The 25,532-nt window shown below is 32.8% G+C and overlaps 1 protein-coding gene across 2 annotated transcripts in view; it reads right to left on the bottom strand.

Annotated features, from left to right (window-relative positions):
- LOC114328929 (DNA repair protein RAD51 homolog 1) overlaps positions 1-19,907 on the bottom strand; it is a 32,870-nt gene extending 12,963 nt beyond the window's left edge. Inside the window, exons 1-5 of one of the 2 annotated variants that reach the window (XM_050658196.1) lie at positions 19,796-19,907; positions 13,979-14,386; positions 8,421-8,768; positions 2,804-3,012; positions 952-1,081 (exon numbers count right to left, since the gene is read on the bottom strand). In XM_050658196.1, coding sequence (XP_050514153.1) covers positions 952-1,081; positions 2,804-3,012; positions 8,421-8,768; positions 13,979-14,254 — 963 coding nt within the window. In that variant the 5' untranslated portion in view covers positions 14,255-14,386; positions 19,796-19,907. The remainder of the gene's footprint in view (positions 1-951; positions 1,082-2,803; positions 3,013-8,420; positions 8,769-13,978; positions 14,387-19,795) is intronic. The other variant, XM_050658197.1, reaches the window with a different exon arrangement.
- Between the last annotated feature and the right edge of the window lie 5,625 nt (positions 19,908-25,532).

Raw genomic sequence — 25,532 nt, 5'->3', positions numbered from 1 at the left:
TTAAGAATAACAAGAACCAAAAGAAAAAGCACTTACACAGTGGTGTATACAAACTTATATGTGGTGACTTGACTGCCCAAAAACTTAGATCTGTCAAACTGGTAGAACTACTAGCAAACGTATAACACGATACAAAAGCGCTTTGAATAATGGAAAAACAGATTCCATTTACACAGTTTACTTTATTTCTAGATCATAATCATTCTTCTAATGACCAATTTAAAATTCTTCACATTCAAAATGAAGGCCTTAAGCTATTTTTATTAGAATCTATGGAAATTGATAAATTATATAATACAGATATAATTCTGAATGACTAACTTAAGACAAACAGCTCTCCTCTCCTCAACTTATTCAGTTAAAGACTACAAAGTGTAGACGCATAGTAAAAATACATTACTTGAAAAAGGCATTTTGCTGAAACAGCTGTAGTGAAAGTAAATTGTAGTACATTAAATTCTGTGTAAGTGTTGTTAGATTATTTCGGTGTTAGAATGTTAGAGTTCGGTGTCTTATTGTTAGAAACACAACATTGGTTCATTTCAATGTTCTGATTGATCCTGTATAATCGAAAATAAATTTGAGTTGTAGATGTCTTCTACATCAGTTTTGTTATAAACTTTTTTTATACACTCCATAGTTCAGCATTAACAACAAAAGGAATCAGAGGTTTGGCCCACCTGTATGGTAAGAAGGAAAAATATTTGAGGTTAAATTTTTTAGAATATTTGAGGCAATCTTTGCATTCATATTTCCAGTATATTTGTTAAGGAAACAAGAAATTATGTAGCGCCATCTAGCCAAATGTAGAGGTAGGATGTGTTTTAATCTAAAAATGCTCAATTTGTGACTTAGGTTACTGTTGCTCTGAGGGCCCCATTTGTATTCCTTGTTCTACGTGACTTGTTATACACTGTAAGTTGAAAAGTAATAATGACAATAAATATTTACCTCATCAGCTAAACGTAACAACATCCTTAAAAATCTTGCTAAATGCATTTGTCGGGCTGATAATTCTCCCCTTCCCGAATAATCGGTTCTATATAGAGCCATTGCACTATCTACAATTAATAAGGCATACCTAAAAAAGCAAAAAAATTATTTTAAAGTTACCAACCCTATGTACATTGATTTTTTAGATCTTAATATACATAACTGTAATTTTAAACGGTAACTGCTAAAATTTATAAATTAAAGTTGAAGAATATGGATAAGTGAGTGTTTCTAATTGTGTAAGAAATAAAACCAAAAAAACTATAATATTTGATTTGACAAAGAAAAAATGTTACCATTCTGAGTTATGTCACTATTCTATTAAAACAATGGTCACTTTTTTAACATTAATGAAAAATACCTAAGACACTTCTCGAAATACAACAGTTTTCGGGATTAATAACGATACGTTCACATCAAACGTCAGAGCATAATCCCAAATGTGTCATTGTTGCGGAATAAACGTATTCATTTTACCGCCAAAAGAATAATGACACTACCGCCATCTTATGAAGTTGAATATCTATGTGACACTTTTCCTGGTAAAAGTATAGGATTTTTGGAGTCAATTTAACAAAATAACTGGAATTGTACATTTTTTAGTTGTGCCACTTTTCTTCTGGACGACCGATATTGTGAATAAAATATATAATAGAAAAATTAAACATTGACGATCTGATGACATTACACGAAAAATCAAATATTAAAAATATACGAAACATAAGCCAAGACCTTGTAGATGGATCGTATACATAGTCAAACTAGAAAACGATGAAAAACTACAATCTAGCTTGAAAGAAAAATCCTCAAGCCCATAATATGTATATAGAGCAAAAGAAAATAATGTATGCATCAGTCACTATAATTTTGGAGGAAGACCCCAACATGAAAAAGTTGAACAAGATCTGAACTTAGATTACCAACTGAAAAACCAAAGCAAAGGATATATCGGAATGACGTAAAATCATAGAACAATGTGAAGACCCACAAAGGAATGTCAAGCTACTGATGATAATGATGACTATGACATAGATTTAATACATTACATCGTCCCTACCATTTCCAACTATCGAATATGAAAAATCGGGTTTTTCAGATTCGATACCTTGCCCTTGCATTACACGTGATACATCTTGTGGCAAATTCTCGTTATTGTAGCTTGATTAGGAGCGCGGGAAATATGCTGTTTAAACCATCCAATATGAACATTTTTTCATTTGGTTGGTTCATCCAATAAGCGGGTTCGACTGTATAGCACAATACATTTTTATACTCTTTTAACTTGGTAATAATTCTTGAGTCTATTGAGAAATTCACACCGAGAATGCAGTATGGCTAAGATAGGGCAATACATTTCTAATGGGGAATAAACGCACAGGGTTGTCAGTCTTCACCAGTTGTTGATTGCTCTCTCAAGAGCGTCGCAGAGGAACTGTGGCAACGCTGAATGCGCATTCCTATCTTAACCGTACTGCAATCCCAGTGTGAATTTCACGTTAGAGAACAACATATATTTTTTTTTATTTTGTAAAGTATTTTATGTTACAATTTATGTTAGTACAGTCTAATTACTATAAGTTTAGTACCGAAGTAGCTAAATTTTGAATCTTTCATGGATATGATACTTGCTCATATGCAGTTTCAATAACTTGTATGTTCTTACTTATTTCCACTTGCTTTCTCTCTCTCTCTCGTGCGTGTAGAGGTAGAGGATGCATAGTGAAATATGAAAGTTGAAATTGAGGATGGAGAATGTTTAAGTTAGTAACCTGTTTCATGTACTACTGACCAAATAATTATAAAGACTTACCTAGATTCTGCCATCATAGCAGATGCTTGTATAAGTAAACTTGTTTGGTGATCTGTATTATAAGCTCTCGCATACGCTACATTATCTAAAACATCTTGTCCAGTCATTTGATATCGTTCAGCTACAGCCAATAGACGTTCTGGCCGAAAAGTCCCTTCACTATCAATATACAGGCATTTGCCTTCTCCCCCACCACTTTCAACAGGTAACTGAAAACATACAAAATTATCAAACATATACTATAATACAAATATATAAAATCACAAAACAAGAAGAAACCAACAGTCAGTGGCGGCCCGTGAGGTAGTGCCATAGAGCCATGACACTACCTTGCTAACTATGCAGAAACTATTTTTTATCTTAAAAACATTTTAATGTCTGTTTATTTTTTTTTGTGAATATTTCTCTTTATTTTTATAAATTATATCAAATCTGGCAACTGTGTAGCGCAATGCAAATCTACCGACTCTGGCCACCCACAGCTGACCGGATAAAGGATGAAAATCATAAAAATCCCAGTGCCGAACGGCATAGTGGCTCGTGAGAAAAGAGAAAGATTGTATGAGCATCCTGTGTAAGTGACAGAGAGAGAGCGGTATTGCACTTTTAACATACGTTTAAATTGGAGTCTCCGTGCCAGGCTCGAAATCTCGAAAAGGAAGTTAGTGGATCTTAAGATACAATGTTTTAGATCTACATATTTCTAGTTTCTTTACGCGTTCGCTTGACGCTATTGTGTTTATTGTCTACTACTGTATTGTATATTTGTGTTTATACTCTACTATATTTTTTAATTTGTAATTATTAGTTAGTGCGTTGTGATCGTGGGTGTCGTAGGTATAAAAATAATATTTTGATTATTTTCTACGTTTAATTTATTTATTGACAATGAATCAAATTAGTATATTAAAAAACTCTTTTGGTGGTTTTTCGTTAGAAAAAAAAACTACAAATTAAAGAACTCGGTCGGCCTTTACCTGATTTAAAAATTGAAAAACAAAGTGGAAATGGACAAAAACTTCGCTGTCATAAGTTTAATAAAATTATTTATGATAAAAATAGCTGGTTGTGTGGTTGCGAACAAACTAATAAACTCTTCTGTTTTGTATGCGTTTTGTTTGGAGGTGACGAGACTTGGTCAAACAAAGGCACCGATGATCTTGTACATATATGGGAGAAATTGAAATCCCATGAAAAATCTAAAGTGCACATGAATAACGTTTTTAGCTTTTCAATGCTTGGTAAGTTAAATATAAAAACCCAATTAAATTCAGCTTATCGTGATACTCTAATTAAACATAATGAACAGGTAGATAAGAATGATATTTTTTTTTATTTATATTTTATATCCTTTTTGACCATATCGTAAAACCGCCCCAAAAAATTTAGGCGGCTGCCCGGATTCTGGCACTACCTTCCTAAAGTTACGAGCCGCCACTGCCAACAGTTAAGATTGATGCCAAAACATGGGAGAAATATTATGAAGAGGTATTTAAGACAGCGAAAGTACTCTCGAATGCACAGAAAAAACATACCCTGATGAAAAAAACAAAACCGAAAAGTTGACATGTCAGGATTTTTACGTGTGATAAGAAATCTAAAACAAAAGAAAGCAGCAAGCCCAGACGAAATCCCAAACGAATTAATAAAATGAGGCGGAGAAGAAATACAACGAAAAATATACAACCTAATAATAAGGATTTGGGATGAAGAATGGAAAAACAGGATGGATATTTCCTATTCTAAAGAAAGGCGACACCACACAATGCAACAACTATAGAGGAGTTACATTGTTAAACAGCTGCTACAAAATATTAACATCATTGATTAGACAAATACTCTCAAAATACATTGGAACTAAAATAGGAAACTACCAGCAAGGATTTAGAGAGGGAAGGTCAACAATAGACGCAATACACATAATCACACAGTCAATTGAGAAGTGTTATGACACGATATCGACTTACACATCCTTTTCATAGATTTCAAGCAAGCCTTTGACAGCGTAACAAGACCCGACCTAATAGAAGACATGTAAAACCAGGATATCCCAACGAAACTTATAAAGCTTACCAAAATGACAATGGAAGGATCGACGGCAGCAATAATATCAGATAAAGGGAACACCAAAAATGTAGAAATAGCAACTGGAGTACGACAGGGAGACTCTCTATCAATGTCACCATTTAATGTCGCAATAGAAAGAACAATAAAAGCTAGAATTATAACATCGACGTCGCAACTTGTGGCATATGCTGATGACATAGCATTGATTAGCAGAAACCTAAACAGCTTAAAGGAAGAATTTGCGAAGTTGTGCCAGGAAGCATCCAAAAGGGGTTTAGCAATAAAACAAAACAAAATACCTAATATGCTTAAGAAAAAATTCAGTTAATGTGACAAGTTTAAATATTGGCGAATATGCATGTGAAAAGCTAGAACACTTTAAATACCTTGGGGTCTCAGTTAATGGAACTACCGATAGAAGCATAGTAATCAATGAAAGAATCTAGGCACTTCCTCAAAGATAAGAAGCTTACTCAGAATACTAAACTGAAAATTTACAGAGCAGCAATTAGACCAGGGGCCTGATTCTAATTCATTTCGATGTCGCAATTTAATTTCGACTCTGCCATGACAGATGCAATTTATAGGGATTCTTATTCATTTCGATATTAGTTCCAACTGGGGATATTAGCGTTATCATTTTGACTCTGCTCAGAATTTGGGTTGGTCTTCCTGTTTATTGGATTTATGGGCTATGCAACCACCGCAACGTTTGTTGATAGTCTGGGCAAATTATCGAAAAAATTTCATTTTGGGAAAAATTATTTTCCAGCTATTTTATTGCTAAAATCGAATCTTAAGATTGCAAATCGACGCTTCAGAAGTCAAATGGTGTAAGTCAAGAACCTAAAAATGACTTATGAAATGTAACACCAAAGAATACACCAACGACAAATAGCTGGTCCTTATTTTTATTTATGAATAACATACTTATATTATGATCAATAAAGAGGATATTTTTATTTTTAATGGCTCCTCATTTTTTGCAACTATTTTCACAAACATCTTATTATCTCATTTCAAATTGCACCGATTGGCTTCTGAGGCATCCATATATTAGTAATGGGGTATGACAAGTCCGCAGAAAGTGTGTTATTTTATTTATAAACAAATTAGCACTCCCAAATCGTCTTTTTTTCAATTAGTGCTCTGTAACTCCTAAGATTTTTCCTTTAAACCAAAAACACTCAAATAAAAATTCCCCGCAATTTAGTTCTGCACAAAGTTATTTTTTCCGATTTCTTCAACAAAAATTTTACTCGGAAAATCCGAGTTTTCCAAAAAAATCTGCAATTTTTAATTAAAATTTTAGGAAAGTAATTATTTATCAAAAATTAAATAAATTGGTGACATGAAAGATTTTTTATACCTAGTAGATTATATATCAGGAGGCCGGTGACAATCTAACCAATAGTTTAGCAATAATTAAAATGTTAATTAAAAAATTTTGGTCGAAATAATAACCAGAAAGATTATGATACACCAGAATAACTATGATTTTCGTATAATAAAGCTCTATACCTATTCAATGTACTTTACAGAATTGAATTTGGACTATCTGAGCGGTCTCAGGAATGTTATAAAGAAACAATTTTTTGGCTTATAAACAAATGGAACCCCTCAGAAAATATCAGATTAAATTAAATTAAGTTAACGCTGTTGAAAAGGGCACGGCTTCTTCTTCGAAGAAAAAAAAAATCGAATTGAGTGGTTCCAGGTATAACCGGTCAAATTTGACTGGCATTTGCAACATAGTTATAAACAACGGGATTTCAATCTTTGAACCATTACCTTTTTATTCCGGTCCTCTTTGTACATACAAATTTTCATATCTTCAAGACACTCATAACAAAAAAGATTTATGTCACCAAGTTATTTAATGATAAATAATTACTTTCCTAAAATTTTAGTTGAAAATTAAAGATTTTTTTTGGAAAAACCGAATTTTCCGAGGAACATTTCCGCAGAAGTTAATCGAAAAAAATATCTATGTGCAGAATTAAATTACAGTGAATTTTTATGTGAGTTTTTTTGGTTTAACATTAAAATCTTCTGAGTTACGGAGCAACAATTGAAACAAAGATTTCGGAGCGCTAATTTGTTTATAAACTAAATAGCACACTTTCTGCGGACTTTGCATAGCTATATTACTAATATATGAAATCTTAAGATTTGATTCCAGCATGTCCAGCAATAAAATAGCTGGTACATAATTTTCCTTGTTTTATACTAATTTTCCCAGATTACCTTACATCCCCCTTACATTCCCAGATTTACCTTACATCTTTCATTGAGTTGATAATTCACGTTGTGAACATTCTCAATTATTATATTTCTAATTTAATACTAATCTATCTAATTCCTCCAAAACCAGCAAATTTCCATAAAAGCCAGCCATATTAATACTTTTTGCTTTAGTTTTCCTTGCAAGAAACAAACAAAACACATCTCCTAAACTAAACCTAATCTCGCTTTCGGCCATTCATTCATGTCCGTGTCACAAAAATTTCTACTAGAAATTATAATATCAACCACTTTATTGGATTCGCAATTAATTTTGATAAGTCGCTAGTCAATTTCATGACATCATTTCGTTAGTTCAACTAAAATCCACAAGGCTTGCACAGTCGCATTTCAATGTCGCCATATTGATTGCGACTTGTTTTTGCGACCAGATGGCGCCGAAGTAATGTGTCTTACACAGAAAGGTGAAGAAAGATTGAGGATCCTAGAGAGAAAAAAATTCGGAGGATAGCAGGCCCACTAAACTTAGGTAATCAAGAATTTAGAAAACAGATGAACCACGAAGTAAGACAACTTTTGAAAAGAGACGACATTGTCAGATTTATCAAGGGACCACGACTCAGATGGATGGGACACATTGAAAGGAGAAATCCAGAAGCAGTTATAAAGAAAATTACCAAATGGAGACCTGTATCAGGCAGACCACGATGTAATATAAAATAGTACATTCTGTATAAAATATGTTTAAAACTCATTCAAAGTCATTAATCGATGTAGTATCTGTTCTTGGATTCAATAACCGCGAGTAACATTGGATTGTCATGTTTGTTATTATTTAAAGGTGTATATAAACATTAACTCGGGCGAGAAAGAGATTATGATTATTGTTGTAGTTAGCTAGTATTCACGTTTAGGATAGGTCACGTTAATATTGTAAATAACTTATGGTTGAATCATCGATAGTTCGATTTAAATATAATGTTATCGGAAAAACTGAGTTTTAATTAATTTGGACCAGAAGGCATTAACAACACACTTTTTTATGACGAGGAAGACCCAAAAACAGATGGGAGAACAGATCTGCTGTGCTTAGCAAAAACGACGTATCTGCAAAAATCTGGAAAAATAAAATTTTTACTTTTTTCTAACACAAATGTGCATATCTATCTTATTTGCTTACTAAAAATGACGTAAGTTAAGCCAAAACACATTAAACACACCGCTGTATCTTATGCTGTATCCTGTGTAAATGTATACGAATTCTTAAACTAAAATCGAGACATGACAAATATTCTTTAAACCTTACCTGACATGTAACTGCTAAAGTATGGCACAATTGTGTTTTTCCTGTACGAAATTCGCCAAAAATCTCTGTAATAGATCCTGTTTCAATGCCACCACCCAATAACTTATCTAGCTCTTTGGAACCTGTAGTTAATTGTATAATTTCAGATCTCTTCTGATGAAATTCAGTAGCTGTAGTAAAGCCCATGGGTACTAATTTAGCTGCTTCTGCTAGAACTTTGTCAGCTTTCGCCTCTGAAACACCCTTAATGGAGAGGAGGTACTTTTTGGGTGCAAAAGCAACTGATTCAATAGTATGATAACCTGCTTCGATGAGCTTCTTAATGTCTCCAGAGTTAATTCCATTGCCCTAAATCAATTGAATGTTGAATATATCTACATATATTGATATAAATAAATATAATCTGCATATTACGCATCAGAAAGGGCAGTGTCTTGTCTCTTTCTGAAAGTCTGTGTATATTTACATTAAAACAAAGAAGTAACTTACAAAAAGAAATAAAAGTAATAAACGAAGCAGTACTGAACATACAACTTCTTCTCCTTCTTTAGGTGTCATGAATTTCCTGTATTTTTCTCTATCTGCACGAAATAAGTCTTCTACTGTGTTTAGGAATCACACTTAGCTTGCTGATGGGACAATTGTTTTTTACATTATACTTGTTACCAAATTTATGTAATGGGACAGAAAAACTGTTTTTCCAAAATTAGAAAAACTTCCACTGTTATTCCTTTATTTGTTATTCCAGAAAGAGACAGACACGCAAGCAGACAGCCACACTACAATACATTTCAAGGATCTGTAGGTCATTATTACTAATTTCATCAATTAACCAGTTCTCTACCAAGGGGGTATTTAAGTTTCATCCTCACAGACCACTACTATTTAAATTGCCATTATGTGCAATGTTACGGGTGAGACGTTGGTCCATAGGAAAAAATCGATATGGCTCATATATGAGTCGCTTGATAGCGAATTTGTTAATATACTATATAAGGTGTTAACAAAGTGTAGTATAATTTAGTATTCTTTTGTCATTGTTTATTTTATTGATTAATTGTTTTGTCATTCAAATTAATTCTACTGTCAAGTCTTATGTGAATAAAAGCCTAATTTTGTAAAAGGCATTTTTACTACAATTTTTATTCACATAAATATACCAAATATACAATGGAGAAGTACTTTAGACCTGATAAACTAGAGGCTGATCCAAACTCCCAAACTGCCGCCAAAGAATTTAAACACTGGTACGAAACATTTAAGAATTTTTTGGAAAGCAATAAATCTACAGAAAAATCGCTAGAAGATAAAGACAAGTACATGCTTTTAATCAATTTTGTCTCACATTCAGTATATGATTACATAAGCGAAGCAAAAACATACATTTCTGCTATCAAAATTTTGGAAGAATTGTATATTAAACCTACAAATGAGATTTACGCAAGACATATTCTAGCTACAAGAAAACAACAAATAAACGAATCTATAGATCAGTATGCTCAACAGTTAAAGCTTTTGGCTAAAAATTGTAATTTTAAAGCAGTTTCTTCAGAAGAAAATAAAAATGACTATATTCGTGATGCTTTTATTAATGGTCTCGTTCAATCTAATATACGTCAAAGATTACTAGAGTTTAGTTCTTTATCTTTGGACGAAGCATTATCTAAATCTAGATCTTTAGAAGATTCTCAAAAACAATCTGATACATATCATGCAGCATTAAATAATATAGCATCTTGTAGTCATCCAAATTCAGAACAAACTACTTTAGCTTCTGTTCAAACAAAACCTGGTCAGACTTGTTATTTTTGTGGACATCCAAGACATCCTCGATCTGTATGTCCAGCAAGGGCTGCGATTTGCCAAAACTGTCATAAAATTGGACATTGGTTTAAAATGTGCATGCAATCAAGGAAAAGTCAAACGAGATCAACTTATGCATCTACAATGGTAATCGCTTCTTCAATGGAAACACCTCAATCGCTTTCAAAATGTATAGCCAAAGTAACAGTTAACCAAATTGATGCCAACGCTTTAATAGACACTGGAAGCTCAGATACTTTTTTAGATCATGAATTCGCTATTGAAAATAAGCTTAAAATTTTTCCAATACAAGGGGTCCAAGTTTCTATGGCATCTATGTCATTCTCAGCTAATATTCAAGGCTATTGTTTAATAAACATTCAGGTTGATAAAGAAAAATATGATCAAACAAAAGTTTTAGTTTTATCCAATCTTTGTACAGATGTGATTTTGGGTCAAGATATTATGAAACAACATGAAAGCTTAGAAGTTAAATTTGGAGGACCAAGAAGACCTCTTAAGATATGCTGTCTTATGAAGCTAAAATTAAGCCACCTTCGTTGTTTGCCAATTTAACAGAAAATTGTCACCCTATTGCTACTAAATCTCGCAGGCATTCACAGGAAGATGAAGAATTTATTAAACAAGAAATAAAACGTCTCCTTAAAGAAGAAATTATCGAAGAAGGTAAATCACCTTGGAGGGCCCAAGTGTTGGTAACTAAAAACGAAAATCATAAACGTCGGATGGTAGTTGATTACTCTCAAACAATAAATAGATTCACATTACTTGATGCTTATCCGTTGCCGAATATTGATTCACTGGTGTCTAAGATAGCAAAATATAAAATTTTTAGCTCAATTGATTTAAAATACGCATATCATCAAATATCAATTTACGAATCTGACAAACCATTTACAGCTTTCGAGGCAAGTGGAGGCCTTTACCAATTCCGTCGTATTCCTTTTGGAGTTACCAATGGAGTATCATGTTTTCAGAGAGCCATTGATTCTATCATAAAAAAAGAAAATCTACAAGGTGTTTACGCTTATTTAGATGATGTAACAGTTGGTGGTGAGGATCAAGATAGACATGATTTAAATTTACAGAATTTTTTAAATGCTGTTAAAAAATATGGGTTAACTTTAAATCAAAATAAATGTCACTACAATCAAAAAATTATAAATATTTTGGGATATACAATAGAAAACTCTACAATGAAACCTGATCCAGACAGATTGAAGCCTCTACTAAATTTACCAGTTCCGAATGATTCTAAAAGTCTAAAGACTAAGTTTTTTTGATTCATTTTTTTGACATTTTTGATTCTAAAAGTCTTCAGAGGGCACTTGGAAGGTTTTCACATTACTCAAAATGGGTTAATAATTTTTCAGCAAAAATTAGAGGTCTTATAGATTGCAAGAAATTTCCATTAGGTCCTGACTTGGTATTTGCTTTTGAGGAGTTGAGAACTGATATAGCTAATGCACTTCTATGGACAATTGATGAAAAAGAAATTCTCATTGTTGAAACTGATGCTTCTGAATTTGCTATTGCTGCCACTCTGAGTCAATCTGGAAGACCCATTGCTTTTTTCTCACGTACCCTTACAGATTCTGAACGAAAACATTCTGCAATTGAAAAAGAAGCATATGCTTGTGTTGAAGCATTGAAAAAATGGAGACACTATCTTTTAGGAAGACAATTCAAACTAATCACAGATCAGAAATCAGTTTCGTTCATGTTTAATACAAACCATACAAGTAAAATCAAAAATGAAAAAATTTTGCGTTGGCGTTTGGAGCTTTCTTGTTTTAAATATGATATTATCTATCGTCCAGGAAAGGCTAATGATGCAGCTGATGCACTATCAAGAATATGCAATAATATAAATAATACAAGCAAGTTATATCAATTACATTCAGATTTATTGCATCCTGGGATTACTCGTATGCACCATTTTGTAAAAATTCGAAATTTATCTTATTCTTTAGATGAAATTAAACACGTAATTACCTCTTGTCCAATCTGTGCAGAAATTAAACCCAGATTTTATAAGAAAGAAGATGATACACATTTAATTAAATCAACAGCTCCGTTCGAAAGATTGAATATTGACTTTAAAGGTCCAATACCCGGTTCTTCTAGAAATTCTTATATGCTTACAATCATTGATGAATTTTCAAGATTTCCATGGGCTTTTCCATGCTCAGATACATCCAGTCAGACAGTAATTGAATGTTTGAATCAAATGTTTTGTTTATATGGAATGCCGGCATATATACATTCTGATAGGGGAACTAGCTTCACTTCACAAGAATTTATTAATTATCTACACTCTAAAGGAATATCTTCAAGTAGAACAACACCATATAACCCTGGAGGAAATGGTCAAGTCGAGAGATACAATGGAATTATATGGAAAGCAGTGAATCTAGCATTGAAAACCAAAAATTTAGACATCACTAAATGGGAGACTGTTCTACCAGATGCTCTGCACTCTATAAGAAGTTTACTGTGTACAGCAACCAATTGTACACCTCATGAACGTTTGTTTACATATCAGTGAAGATCAACTAGCGGAACTTCTATTCCATCATGGCTTAAAGATTCAGACAAAGTATTACTAAGAAAATTTATACGAAAAAGTAAGTTTGATCCTTTAGTTGAAGAGGTTGATCTTTTAGAAGCCAATTCAGATTACGCCTTAATACAGTATCCAAACGGAAAGAAAAGTACAGTTTCAACGAAGCATTTAGCTCCTAGAGGTGACCTGAAATTATTGAATCAAGATAATGATGAAGATGAAAATGAAAGTCCAAATAATACACTAGAGAATTCCACTACTGAATCAATACCAGAGGACATAGAAAATTTATCTATTCAAGAACCCAATCAAGTACCTGATGATAATCATGAACCAAGATTGGAAAATTCAGATTTTCAATCTAGCCGTAAATCAGCTAGAACTAAAAATAAACCACGATATTTGCAAGATTTTGTTCAAAAATAGGGCCGGGTGAATGTAGTATAATTTAGTATTCTTTTGTCATTGTTTATTTTATTGATTAATTGTTTTGTCATTCAAATTAATTCTACTGTCAAGTTTTATGTGAATAAAAGCCTAATTTTGTAAAAGTCATTTTGACTACACAAAGTGAACATAAGTAACTGTTGTAAATGTGAACCACATACTAAGTGAGAACCTCAACGACCTGCATGACCGAGGATTACATTTAACAACAGTTTCAGTTGTAATATTTCATTTTATACATATAATCGCGTAAAAAAATGCATAGAACAGAAACAAGATTCTGGCATTATATTTTTGCCACATAGACATATAGGTAACCTTACTGCTAAAGAATATCTGAAATAATAGGATTTTATTACCTTTTCTACTTAAAGTACCTGTCTTTTTATGACTTGTGTATTAAAGGCTACAGCATCAACTATGACCACTACAATAGAAAGATAAAGAATACGCTTATATTGTTAGAGATAAAACAATAATTCCTGTTTATTAACATTTTTTCATTGTAGAAAATTGATTCAATTTGAACATAACTTTGTCTTAATGGTTAAAAAGTTGATTTAGAAATAAAACATTGGACACATTGTTTTGATAATCAAGGGTATTTTATGAATTTAGAATATTTTGTGTCTTACTTAACAATTTACTACATTTCGAAATTCCATAGATTTTGTCACTTTTATTATTCTGGAAATCTCATTGTATACCATACCAAACTTACTTCTAATTTTGTTATTGGTTGTGGACCAAAATCATCCACCTCTTGCTCTTCTTGGGTAGCCGTTGAAGCAACTGAGGCTGCACTTACACTCATTGTTAAATTGGGCAATAAAATTAATAGTAAATACGATTTATTAACCAAAATTATAATAAAAATATCCAAAATAAAACAAGTCAAAACAAATCTTAATTTTGAAAGTAGTAAATCAACCAACCAATCACAATCTTCTTCTTCTTCTTCTTCCTTTTTTTTGGGTTTCGATTTTTTTTTAATCATTTACCCAGTACATGTTATTGGTTATGCGCGTCTTGCTCAAGGCAATGCACAACCAGGTGTCCTGTCAACTTCAGATCTATTTTTTTTTTTTGGTCCTATGTGGTCCTTGTCCTTCTTCTTGTTTTTCTGTAGCTAGAGGGGGAAAAGTGTTACAACATTTAAGGTTAACTTAAGACTTTTCTCGTTTGGGGGTAGCTTCCAAACATTTTCACATAGGTTTAGGGCTGGCTACCTTCGGTTAGGATTAAGGATTTTAAGGATACAAATATAATTTTTGACATTTTAGGAGATTCCCTGTATTTTCTGAAGTATTTATTTATTGTTATTGTTATTATTATTATTTTTTCAAAATTCTATAGATCTACTTGAAAAAATTTGATAAATTTATTGATTATCTTAATAACTTTATTCGAGGGTTTATATAAAATGCTCTGTAAAGATATTGGACTGTCTGTTCCAGCTTTTATTAGTTCTAGATACAAATCCATATCTTTATGTTTATTTATGGGGCACTCAAAGATGATGTGTACCAATGTTCCCATAGTACCGCATTCGCATATCGGTGTTTCCGTTTTGCCTATTTTGTGGAGATAACAAGGAGTTTTGCAATGTCCACTTCGTAAACGATTAAGGTTAGTAATATTGTTCCTACCCAAATATCCACATTTGTTATACCAAGGTTTTATAGGGAAACTATCCTGCAGTCCATAATAGTCCGGATATTTTCCTTTAATTTGGGAATACCAGTTATTGTAAAATTGAGTCAAGATGTTCTTTTTTGTAACACAAAAGATATCTGTGCTGATGTTTTTTACATCATATGGTACTCTTAATTCTCTCCCAATATTGGCCAAGCTATCTGCCACCTCGTTGCCTTTAATCCCCTGATGTCCCGGTACCCATTCTAATCCTATTGAAAATCCCATATTATTTGCATCTACCAGTAGTTTTTTGGTCATTATAGTTACATAATCCATTTGGTCCCATTTGTGACTAGATATTTTGGATAAGGCACTTTTTGAATCTACAAAGATCACTGCTTTCATGATTTCCTTTTCAATACATACCGACATGGCTTTGTATACCGCTATTATTTCAGTTGTGCAGATTTGTGTGTAGTTATGGAGTCGTGACGAATATTTATAATTGATGCTTGGGATGTAAATTCCAAATCCCGATTGATTTGTTTGTGGGTCTATTGATCCATCTGTATATACGTGGGTATGATTATTATATATTCCACCATATTTAGCTATGAACCTTTCGTTCGATTCAATTTCATATTTTTCAAATTCTAGACTTTTAATTGTAATGGGGTATAGAAGAGTTTTTCTTTCTACCTCATATATAGGATTGATTTTATATCTAATTATGTTTTTTGTTTTTTTGAGTATATTTGTATATGCTAGTGAGTAATCAGGTATGACCTTGTTCCTCCAGAATCTATTGTTTGCATTTATTGCTTCGTTTAGCTTATTTAGACTCTTTACTATGATATTGTTTTTTTCCGGCATTTGTTTGAGTATATATTTATGTGCTAGTATCTCCCTTCTAACTTGTAACGTTGTTACTGAACATTCTGCTTGCAATATTAAGATGGGTGTAGAACGTAGACAACCCGTTACGATTCTCAAGGCAACATTCTGTACTTGTTCCAACCTCATCATCAAACTTTTACTGCAGGGGTTTAAAAGATTGGCTGCGTAATCTAAATGAGATCTAACTATTCCTTTGTATAAACTCAAAAGAATGTTCGGGTCAGCTCCCCATTTTGTACCACAAATTGCTCTCATGACATTTATTCCTTTGTTTGCTTTAGTTATCATGTCGTTAATTTGAATTGTCATATTCAAATTGCACTGTAAATGAAATCCCAGATACTTTATTTCATTTTTCCATGGAATTTCCATATTTTGATATATCAAATGTGGGAAGTTATAAGCCTGACTTCTTTTTCTAAATATTATTGCTTTTGATTTGTGTGCTGAAATTTTAAAGTTGTGTTTCTCAAACCACTCCTGTAAATTTATTATATGGGTATTTAAGGAATTAATTAGCTTGTATATATCAGATCCTTGCACCAGAATTACAAAATCATCTGCATATTGAAAACACTCCATCTCATGGTTTATTAAATCATGTAGGGATCTAGTATAGAGATTAAATAATATTGGACTGAGTGGAGACCCTTGAGGCAATCCAGTGGATGCTTGCATTGGGCCTAATATATTATTTGATTTGTCTTTAACGTAGATATTTCTGTTGAGCAAAAATTGCAAGATCAAGTTTGCATAAGTTATTGGGATGTCATACTTTAATAAGTATTTATATAGCAAATATATATTGACTGTATCATATGCCCTACTGATATCCAAAAAAATTCCAATTGTATTTAAATTTTTACTAAATCCAGTTCTAATATAATTAATTGTTAAAGCTAAGTTATCGTTGCACCCTTTGTTTCTTCTGAAACCTAACTGCTTAGGGCTTAGTATCGATTTTTTTTCCGTTATTTGTTCTATTCTTAATTTAATTATATTTTGCAAAATTTTGCCTACACATGACTCTAGAGCTATGTTTCTATAATTATCCTCACATAAAGGGTCTCTATTGGGTTTTAAAAAGGGAATGACAAGGGTGTTTTTCCATTCTTGTGGAAAACCTGTGTTTCTTTTAACTATTTGATTAAATATTTTTGACAATGTATCTAGCGCCACCAGGGGAAGTCTGTTTATCATGCTATATGTTACAAGATCTAAGCCAGTAGCCTTATCCTTTTTATTTATGACACTTATTATTTCTTGCCTTGAAATGTCCTCCACATCCTCGTTAGTTAGGGTAACCATGAACTCAGGATCTGTTATGTCAATTGCCAAATTATTTAATATGTTCTGAGCTATGTTTTTGTTGGGAAGTTTAGCAGGGATTACAGCATTTTGATATGTGGAGAATAGCTTAACTGTTCGCCATATTTCAGATAGAGGAGTGTCCCTTGTCAATCCATTGCAAAAGCTTTTGAAGCTATTTCTTTTTTTTGTTTTAAATATTTTTTTACTGTATGCAAATATTTTTTTGATTTCAATATAATTTTCATTGCTTGCTTCTTCCTTATATTTTTTAATTTTTTCTTTTCTTGTTTTTATTAAATTAGAGCATTCCTTATCCCACCAGGGAGGGCTTTTCTTTTTTCTTATAGATTTTTCTGTTTTCAAGAGAGGTATTTCCTCATCACTCACCATTTCCATAATTTGTGTAAATGAATTATAGTCTTCACACCCATTCTTCATCAAGTCTTCCATTTTTGAAGCATAATTCTCCCAATTGACATTCTTTGTATTTCTTTTATGACTTTTTTGTGTTACTATATTTTCATTTACAATTGCGATTTTGCAAGAAGTTGGAAAATGATCACTGCCTCCAGAATCCTCTAACACATCCCATTGGCATATATTTGCAATTTCCGAGGAAATTAGTGTTAGGTCTACCGCTGAGGCATTCTGTCCAGGTAGGGTAATCCGCGTGGGTCTCCCATCATTGCAGCAAACTAGATCCAAATCCTCTAAGGATTCAGCAATTATTCTTCCATTAACATTAACAGACACTTGACTTCCCCAAAGTGCATTATGTGCATTCATATCCCCCATTAAAATTTTATTTCCCCTGATTTTATTTATGCGTCCAACCCAACTATTTAAATTTATTTTTGCCCTAGGATGGATATAAATGTTAATAACTGTAATGTCCCAATCTATTATTTTTATTGCTAAAATTTGAATTTTACTAACATTATTATTATACCTATATACTATTTTGTGATCCAGACTATTATGAACCACAGTAGCTAGGCCACCATAACCATCCCCTCGATCCAACCTATGTATTTCATATCCTCTTAGATAGAAGTGATGATTATTTTTTAGCCAAGTTTCATTTAATAGAATTAATTTGGGTCTATGTTCGCTTATGAAATATTTCAGACTGTTATAGTTACTGCTTAAACTTTTTATGTTCCATTGGATAATAAGTGGATTCTTGATATCCATCTAAATCTAGCAACTTTTGGTTCGATGAGCTTTCATGTATAAATAGCTGGTTCAAGTAATTGATTATATGTTCCTTATGTTTCCAATCTAGTTTTTTTAATATCGCATTCAGTGTTTTTTCTGTGTCCCTCTCTAGTTGCTCTGTACGGGAACATCCAGGAGTCTCATTGTTTACTGCACGAGCTCTCTCTTCGCTTCTCCCATTTGGAGATAATAAATATTGATTGTGTACTTCTTTATTGTATGTCTTATTTGTTTCATTAGCCTTTCTTTTATTTTTGTTTGAGTTATTCTCCATTTTTCTACTAAACAGGTGTTCAGGGTTACTCTTTACATTTTCTATCCATCGCATATTGATGGGAATTGTCTCTAAATTATTTATTTGAGTTTTATGTAATGTTGGGAATTCCTCCTGGCTCATTCTGAATATATTATTCTCTTGCGATTTTCTAGTAGAAACATAAGGAAATCTCTCGCATGCCTCGTAGTATGAAAGATTGTCCAGAGACATGACAGCCTTAATATTCCGCTGTCTCACATACTCTGGACACTCCTCATAGGTACTTATATGAAAGCTGCTATTACAATGTAAACATTTCATCGAACAATCCCCTTCATGTATTTTTTCCGCGCAGTTTTTGCATTTTTCTCCCCCTCTACAAAGATTTTTTGTGTGTCCAAAAAGAAAACACCGATAACATTGAACCACTGGTATCATGTATGGTTTTACCCTAAAAGGGATCCCATATATATTCACTTCCTTCGGGATTACTTTTCCCGAAAAGGTAAATGCGACCGTTTCTGTATCAATATATTTCTCCGTGTCATATTTAGACTTCCGTTTAAATCGTCTTATTTCTAGTACTTTAATGTTGGCCGAAGCCAATCCCGAAAATTTGATTAGATCTGCATCCGATATACTAGTATCTACATTATTAACGACTCCCCTACATGTTACGTTATTTGCCGGAATAAACAATTCATATCCATCATTTCTGACCACGTCATTTAAAACAAATTTATTAGCATCCTCCCATTTCTTGAAAGCAACGCTAATTCGGTTTTTTCCTTTTTTGCTAAGTTTAAGTACATTCTCGATTTTTTTGTCATTTATGTATTTTGCTAATTTCAAAAAACTATAATTACCGACGTTATCGCCTTTTGACTCCATAAATACCTCAAAGGGACCGGTATCAGTGTACTGATAATAGAAATGTTTTTTTCCTTTTTTTATTTCATTGTTATTATTAGTGATTGAATTAGCATTGCTATCAAGTAATGGTGTATTCTTTAAACTACTATTATTTTCAGTGTTTTCTATATTATCTAACATCTCCTCATCACCGGGGGGGTTAGCCCCCCCGGTAGTATCCCCCATAATTAACCGTGTAATGCAAAGCTGTCTCTTTTTTACCTAACTAGATAATGTATAATTTATTTTATTCAAAGAAAGTACAGGAAATTTAGGAATTCAACAGATAGGAAATTTGTTAGTTACCTCTATTATGTAGTTCCTATTTTGTTTTTGTCGCCTGCGTTTTTTTTTGAATTATCACTTCCACACTGAACTGTCACACAACCGAACGTTACGAAAGCTCATACAGAAGTCAACCAATCACAATCTTCAAAAAAGCGCAAATTTGACATTGACATATGCCATGTGTCATTTGTAAGGAAGTTTTTAAAATAGAAAAATACTTACATATTTTTCATGATAACGTCACAGACCCACTCTGTGACGTTATCATTAAAGTTTTTAAAGTTTAGTTTAATTAAAACAAATGGATTGATTTTGGACTAAAACGGACAATGTAACTTGTTTTATTGAAATTCTAGATCATCTTTATAACATCAATACAAATAATTTAAGTATACATCATTTTTTGTATCATTTCAAAGCATGCGGTAATAGGGAGGGTTCCTGTAGGTAAGGTGAAATGTACAAACCGTACAAACCATGTACATGTACAAATGTACATGTAAGGTTTTATTACAAATGTAATAAAAAATGGTACGTTACATTTTTTTCTCTCACCGCGTTTCCCTATAATTCTTCTCAGTATGCTCATCTCTGCCGTTTCCAGTAGGTAGTCTTTGTGTTGTGGCTGTATCGGGTTTCGGGTTTTGCATGGGTTTTGTTTCTGATGCATAAGCAGTGGCGTATCCAGGGGGGATTTTGGGGGTTAAAACCTCTCCCAAAATATATAAAGAATAGTAGGAAAATGTAACTTGTCTTTCACAAACAATACAAAAAAAAGTTTCATTGTCCACGTCCCCACCACCCTCGGACAAGACAACCGTAATAAAGTCTAATAACCGTGGGGTCGGGTTCTCCATAGCTGGACAGTGTAATTCCATGGGATTTTTATTTCCATTACTTGTTCAATTCTGATTCCACCAATTTATATATTTTACATCTGATTGTTTCTTTGCTGATTATTATTTTAATTTTTTGAGATGAGATTGTCATATTAAATTCTTTTGCTTTTATATTAAATCTGTGGACAAGTATTTGCAAACTACTTCACATATCACTTTTGATGATTTATCCATGATTAAATTGTAGAGCGTTGGATTCAATATTGATTCAAAGCTTACAAACCTTTTATCAAAAGTTTTCTTATTTGTATGCTGTGTTGCAGAATATTTGGAATCAATTTAGGACGAATACGTTCTTTTTGATTCTACTGATGCTTCGGTAGATTAATCGGTGGGACTACTGACAACGATCTTAACCCTTAACTACAGAGATCCGGTATTTTTTACCAGCGGGCATTCCCAAAATGTGGATTTCGTGGTAACCTCACCACTTACAAGTTCATGTGTCCTCTGTACCTCTCGGGCAGTTTGTATAACAATGCTAGTCAAAGCGTATAGTGTGTGTATTTTCAATATTTTCTTTTCTAGCACACATCAAAAATCTTAACCGGTAAAAATTACCGGATGTCTGTTTTAAGTAAGTATTTTTATATGAGTACTATATTTGTAAATCTGAAATGTTTTTATTATTTTTTTGTGTTTTTAGGAAAAAAGTAAAGAAATGGACTGTGGAAGTCATCCTTGACCTTCCATGAAGGTTGAATTTGAAGATAAAAATTTTGAGACCACTTTGCAAAAATAGAATTGCCATTGAATTATGTGATAATTTTACCCCTTGCAGATTTTTTCTCGTGGATGCAAAAATTTTCGTAAATGCTATTTTATGTTTCCTTTGTTATTTTATCTTACGTTTATTTGTTAAAAAAAAGTCTAAATTTTTGTCCATAGCATTTATGGCCGTTTGTTTCAATAGACCAAAAATGTCACCAAAATTCTCGTTTAACAGATTATTCTTTAAAAATCTTGTATTATATTATTAAAATCACCCATTTTACCATTTTTCCCATATCTAGAGACTCCAAAAAATACATAATGCATATTTTTTTTTTGTTTTTTATTGTTAACTTTTTGACTCTATTTTATAATGACCGGTAAAAAATACCGGGGACCTGTAGTTACGTGGTAATATTGGGATGTCTGTAGTTAAGGGTTAACAACGATATGACATTAAAAACCCCCATTATAGCAGGGCAATAAAAATAAAAAAGGCCTCAATTTTAGATCCGTCGAAATCCACGAGAGGTCGTCATTGTGACTTAACATCGCCAATATGTTTTCAATAGTTTTTTAGTTTTTATGATATTTAGGGGGACTTCACTATATATAGTATGTAGAAGATGGATTACATAATTTGAGTCTTACTCTGTCAAATGCTTTCTTCAAGTCAATCAGACACAGAAATGCTGGTCTATTATATTCTAATGATTTCTTAGTAATTTGCTTTATGACGAATATTGCATCTGTAAACGATCTTCCAGTACGAAAACACTATTGATCATCTGCAAAACGTATCCTCTGATTCAGCTCGTTCTCCATTCTTTCGGTATTTTATTGTGTTTTATAATTTTATTAATTAATGCTTAAAAGTCACACAAATGTACTGGCTGCTAGGTAAAACGGTAAAAGATCGCAGTTATCATTACAAAACAAAGTATGTATTACTATAAAAAATTATACTAAAGCCGATATGGAGTTTTATGGTAGAGAGTCATGGGGCTGCAGCAAACCGAGCAACACCAAAATTCTGCAAACTTTCCAATCAAAGACGCTGCCCATGATTGCAAATGCACCATGGTATGTTTCCAATATAACTAGATATCCATAATGACCTTGGGATACCATTCATTGAAGATGTTATTAAACTACACGCAAACAAAGCCCAAAAAAGAAATTTCGCCCACAAAAATCAAACTACAAAACAACTCTACCAGCCGCCACTTGTGGGAAAAAGACTGAAAAGGACATGACCAGAAGACCATGATTAGGTGTATTGGAGAACCATCGATGGACGGTGTCCAAAGCATGCCACGATTCAAAACTGTTTGCTACTATTTGCTAAATACTATATGTTGTAATTAGAGTAGATTGTAAATTTGCACCTAATAAAATGATAAAAAAAATAATTAATGATGTTAATAATAATTGTTCTGTCATGGCTGCTCCAAAATATTTCAGTAGTTCGTTTGGTATTCCGTCTTTACCTGCATATTTTCTTTACTTCAGCTCTTCGAGTGTTTTTCGAACTTCCTGTGTACCTATTTATATTAACTTCTTCATTTAGGTTACTTTAGGTGTTTTCGGTTCTAGCATCATTTGTTCTTCCTCTCCATAGAGTTTTTTTTAGATGGTCAATCCCTGTGCCATTTTCTATGTTTTTTGGTTCTATAAGTCTTTACCTCTGTTGTTTAACCTCTTATGAAGAACCATATGATTGTTACAAACACGTTCTTTGAATTACCTAATAGACGTTTGTACACGTGGAAATCGCCAAGAGATAATGAACATCAGATAATGAGAAATCAAATAGATTACATAATGATCAAAGAAAGATAGCGGAATAGTATTACAGCAGTAAAAACACAACCTGGAGCAGATATATCATCTAATCATAATCTCTTAGTAGCTCACATGAAAATTAAAATGAAAGAAAGAATTAACGAACGTCCTAACACCGTACAGATTGAAGGGGAATACAATGAAGAAAATATCAACAAAAACTGGGAAAAAATAAAGGCTGGCTTAATAGAACCTTCAAAAAAGTATCTACGCAAATCCAAAGAAAAGAAAAAAGATTGGATGGCAGACGAAACACTAAACTTAATGAACAAAAGAAGAGTATATAAGGACAAAAATAAATCGTTATACTAGCAAACACAAAACGAAATACGGCGACAAATTCGCATAGCAAAAGAAAATTGGTTAAAAGAAAAATGTGATGAAATAGAAACGCTACAGCATATACATGACAGCTTTAATGTACACAGGAAAATAAAAGAACTACCTAACTAGAAAACCAGAATACAAACAAAATATACTAAGTTGATGAAAAGGGAGATATAGTAATGGATACAGAAAACAAATTGATGGTATGGACAAACTATATAGAACAGCTGTTTAACGACAACCGAGACACAATAGATAACGAATATTTCGTTGAAGAGACTGGACCAGAAATAACAGAAAGTGAAGTAAAACACACCATTAAAGAACTGAAAACTGGGAAATCTGTAGGACCGGACGAAATACCGACAGAAATATTGCAACTTATAGCCGACTACAATATACATGTAATCGTCGAATTATTTAATATACCTAAAGTAAATATTACCTAAAGAATTGCTTCTATCAACATTCGTGACTATACCGAAAAAGAGAAACGCCAGACAATGTTGCGAACACCGTACCATCAGTCTAATGTGCCACATACTCAAAGTATTTATAAAGATTATTCATCGTAGAATATACAGTTCGGATTTAAAAATGGTCAAGGAACCAGAGAAGCATTATTTGCAGTAAATGTGCTAATACAGAGATGTTTAGATGTAAACCAGGACATCTATGTGTGCTTCCTAGATTATAACAAGGCATTCGATACGGTGAAACATAATCCGTTAATAAAACTACTGAGGACAAAGAACATCGACACACGGGATATAAGAATAATAAATAATCTGTATTATGAACAAGAAGCTGTCATAAGAATAAATAATTTAAACACCAATAAAATAAAAATGAAAACAGGCGTCAGACAGGGCTGTGTTTTGTCGCCATCATTGTTTAATGCATAATCAGGAGAAATATTCAAAGAAGCATTAGAAGATGAAGTAGCAGGCATAAAAATAAATGGCCTACCCATATGTGAAATTAGATACGCCGATGACACAATACTAATAGCAGAAACTATTACAGATCTACAAAGAACTTTAGATAAGGTTGTTGCAACGAGTGAAGAATTTGGTCTGTCACTAAACATAAAGAAAACGAAATTCATGGTTATATCAAAGAAAAATATTAGAAATATCAATCTACACGTAAATAATAAGACGATAGAACGAGTTCAGAATTATAGCTATTTAGGGACAAACATTAGTGAAACAAACGATTATACCACAGAAATCCGAATTAGAATAGAAAAGACTAGAAGTGCATTCACTAATATGAAACAAATATTATGTAGTAGAGACCTCAGCCTAAATCTTAGAAAGCGAGTACTAAAATGTAATGTATTTTCTGTTCTTTTGTATGGTGTGGACCTCAATAAACAATGCCTCAATAGATTGGAAGCATTTGAGATGTGGACGTATCGAAGAATGCTGAGAATCTCCTGGACAGATAGAATAACCAATGAGGAAGTACTAAGGAGAATACAGAACAGCAGGGAGATACTGGATTCCACCAAAATAAGAAAACTTCAATACTTGGGCCATATAACACGTGGTGACAGATATTAACTCCTAAAATTAATTATGCAGGGAAAGATTCAAGGAAGGCGTAACATAGCTAGGAGAAAAATGTCCTGGCTGAGAAATCTAAGAGAATGGTTTGGATGCAGCTGAACTGAACTCTTTCAGGCTGTAGTGTCAAAAGTGAGCATATCAATGATGATTGCCAACCTTCGTCGCGGAGATGGCACGTAAAGAAGAAGAAGAACCATATGGGGGGGGGGCAGACGTGAAGATGTTGCACATTACATTTTGTATACTTTGGATAACAATATATCCAACCGAAAAGCCAGGAGGGGCACGCCCCCCCCCCCCCCAGTGGGCGCCAATGATCAATGATCATTTTTTTATTCTACTTACAAGTGTATGTGTTTCGTTTCTTATTGTCTTATAAGTATCGTATGCCTCTTGTGT

This window comes from Diabrotica virgifera, chromosome 8 (genome assembly GCF_917563875.1).
Source record: "Diabrotica virgifera virgifera chromosome 8, PGI_DIABVI_V3a".
NCBI lineage: Eukaryota > Metazoa > Arthropoda > Insecta > Coleoptera > Chrysomelidae > Diabrotica > Diabrotica virgifera.
The sequence above is the reverse complement of the archived record's forward strand: the minus strand, read 5'-3'. Positions and strand labels throughout refer to the sequence as shown.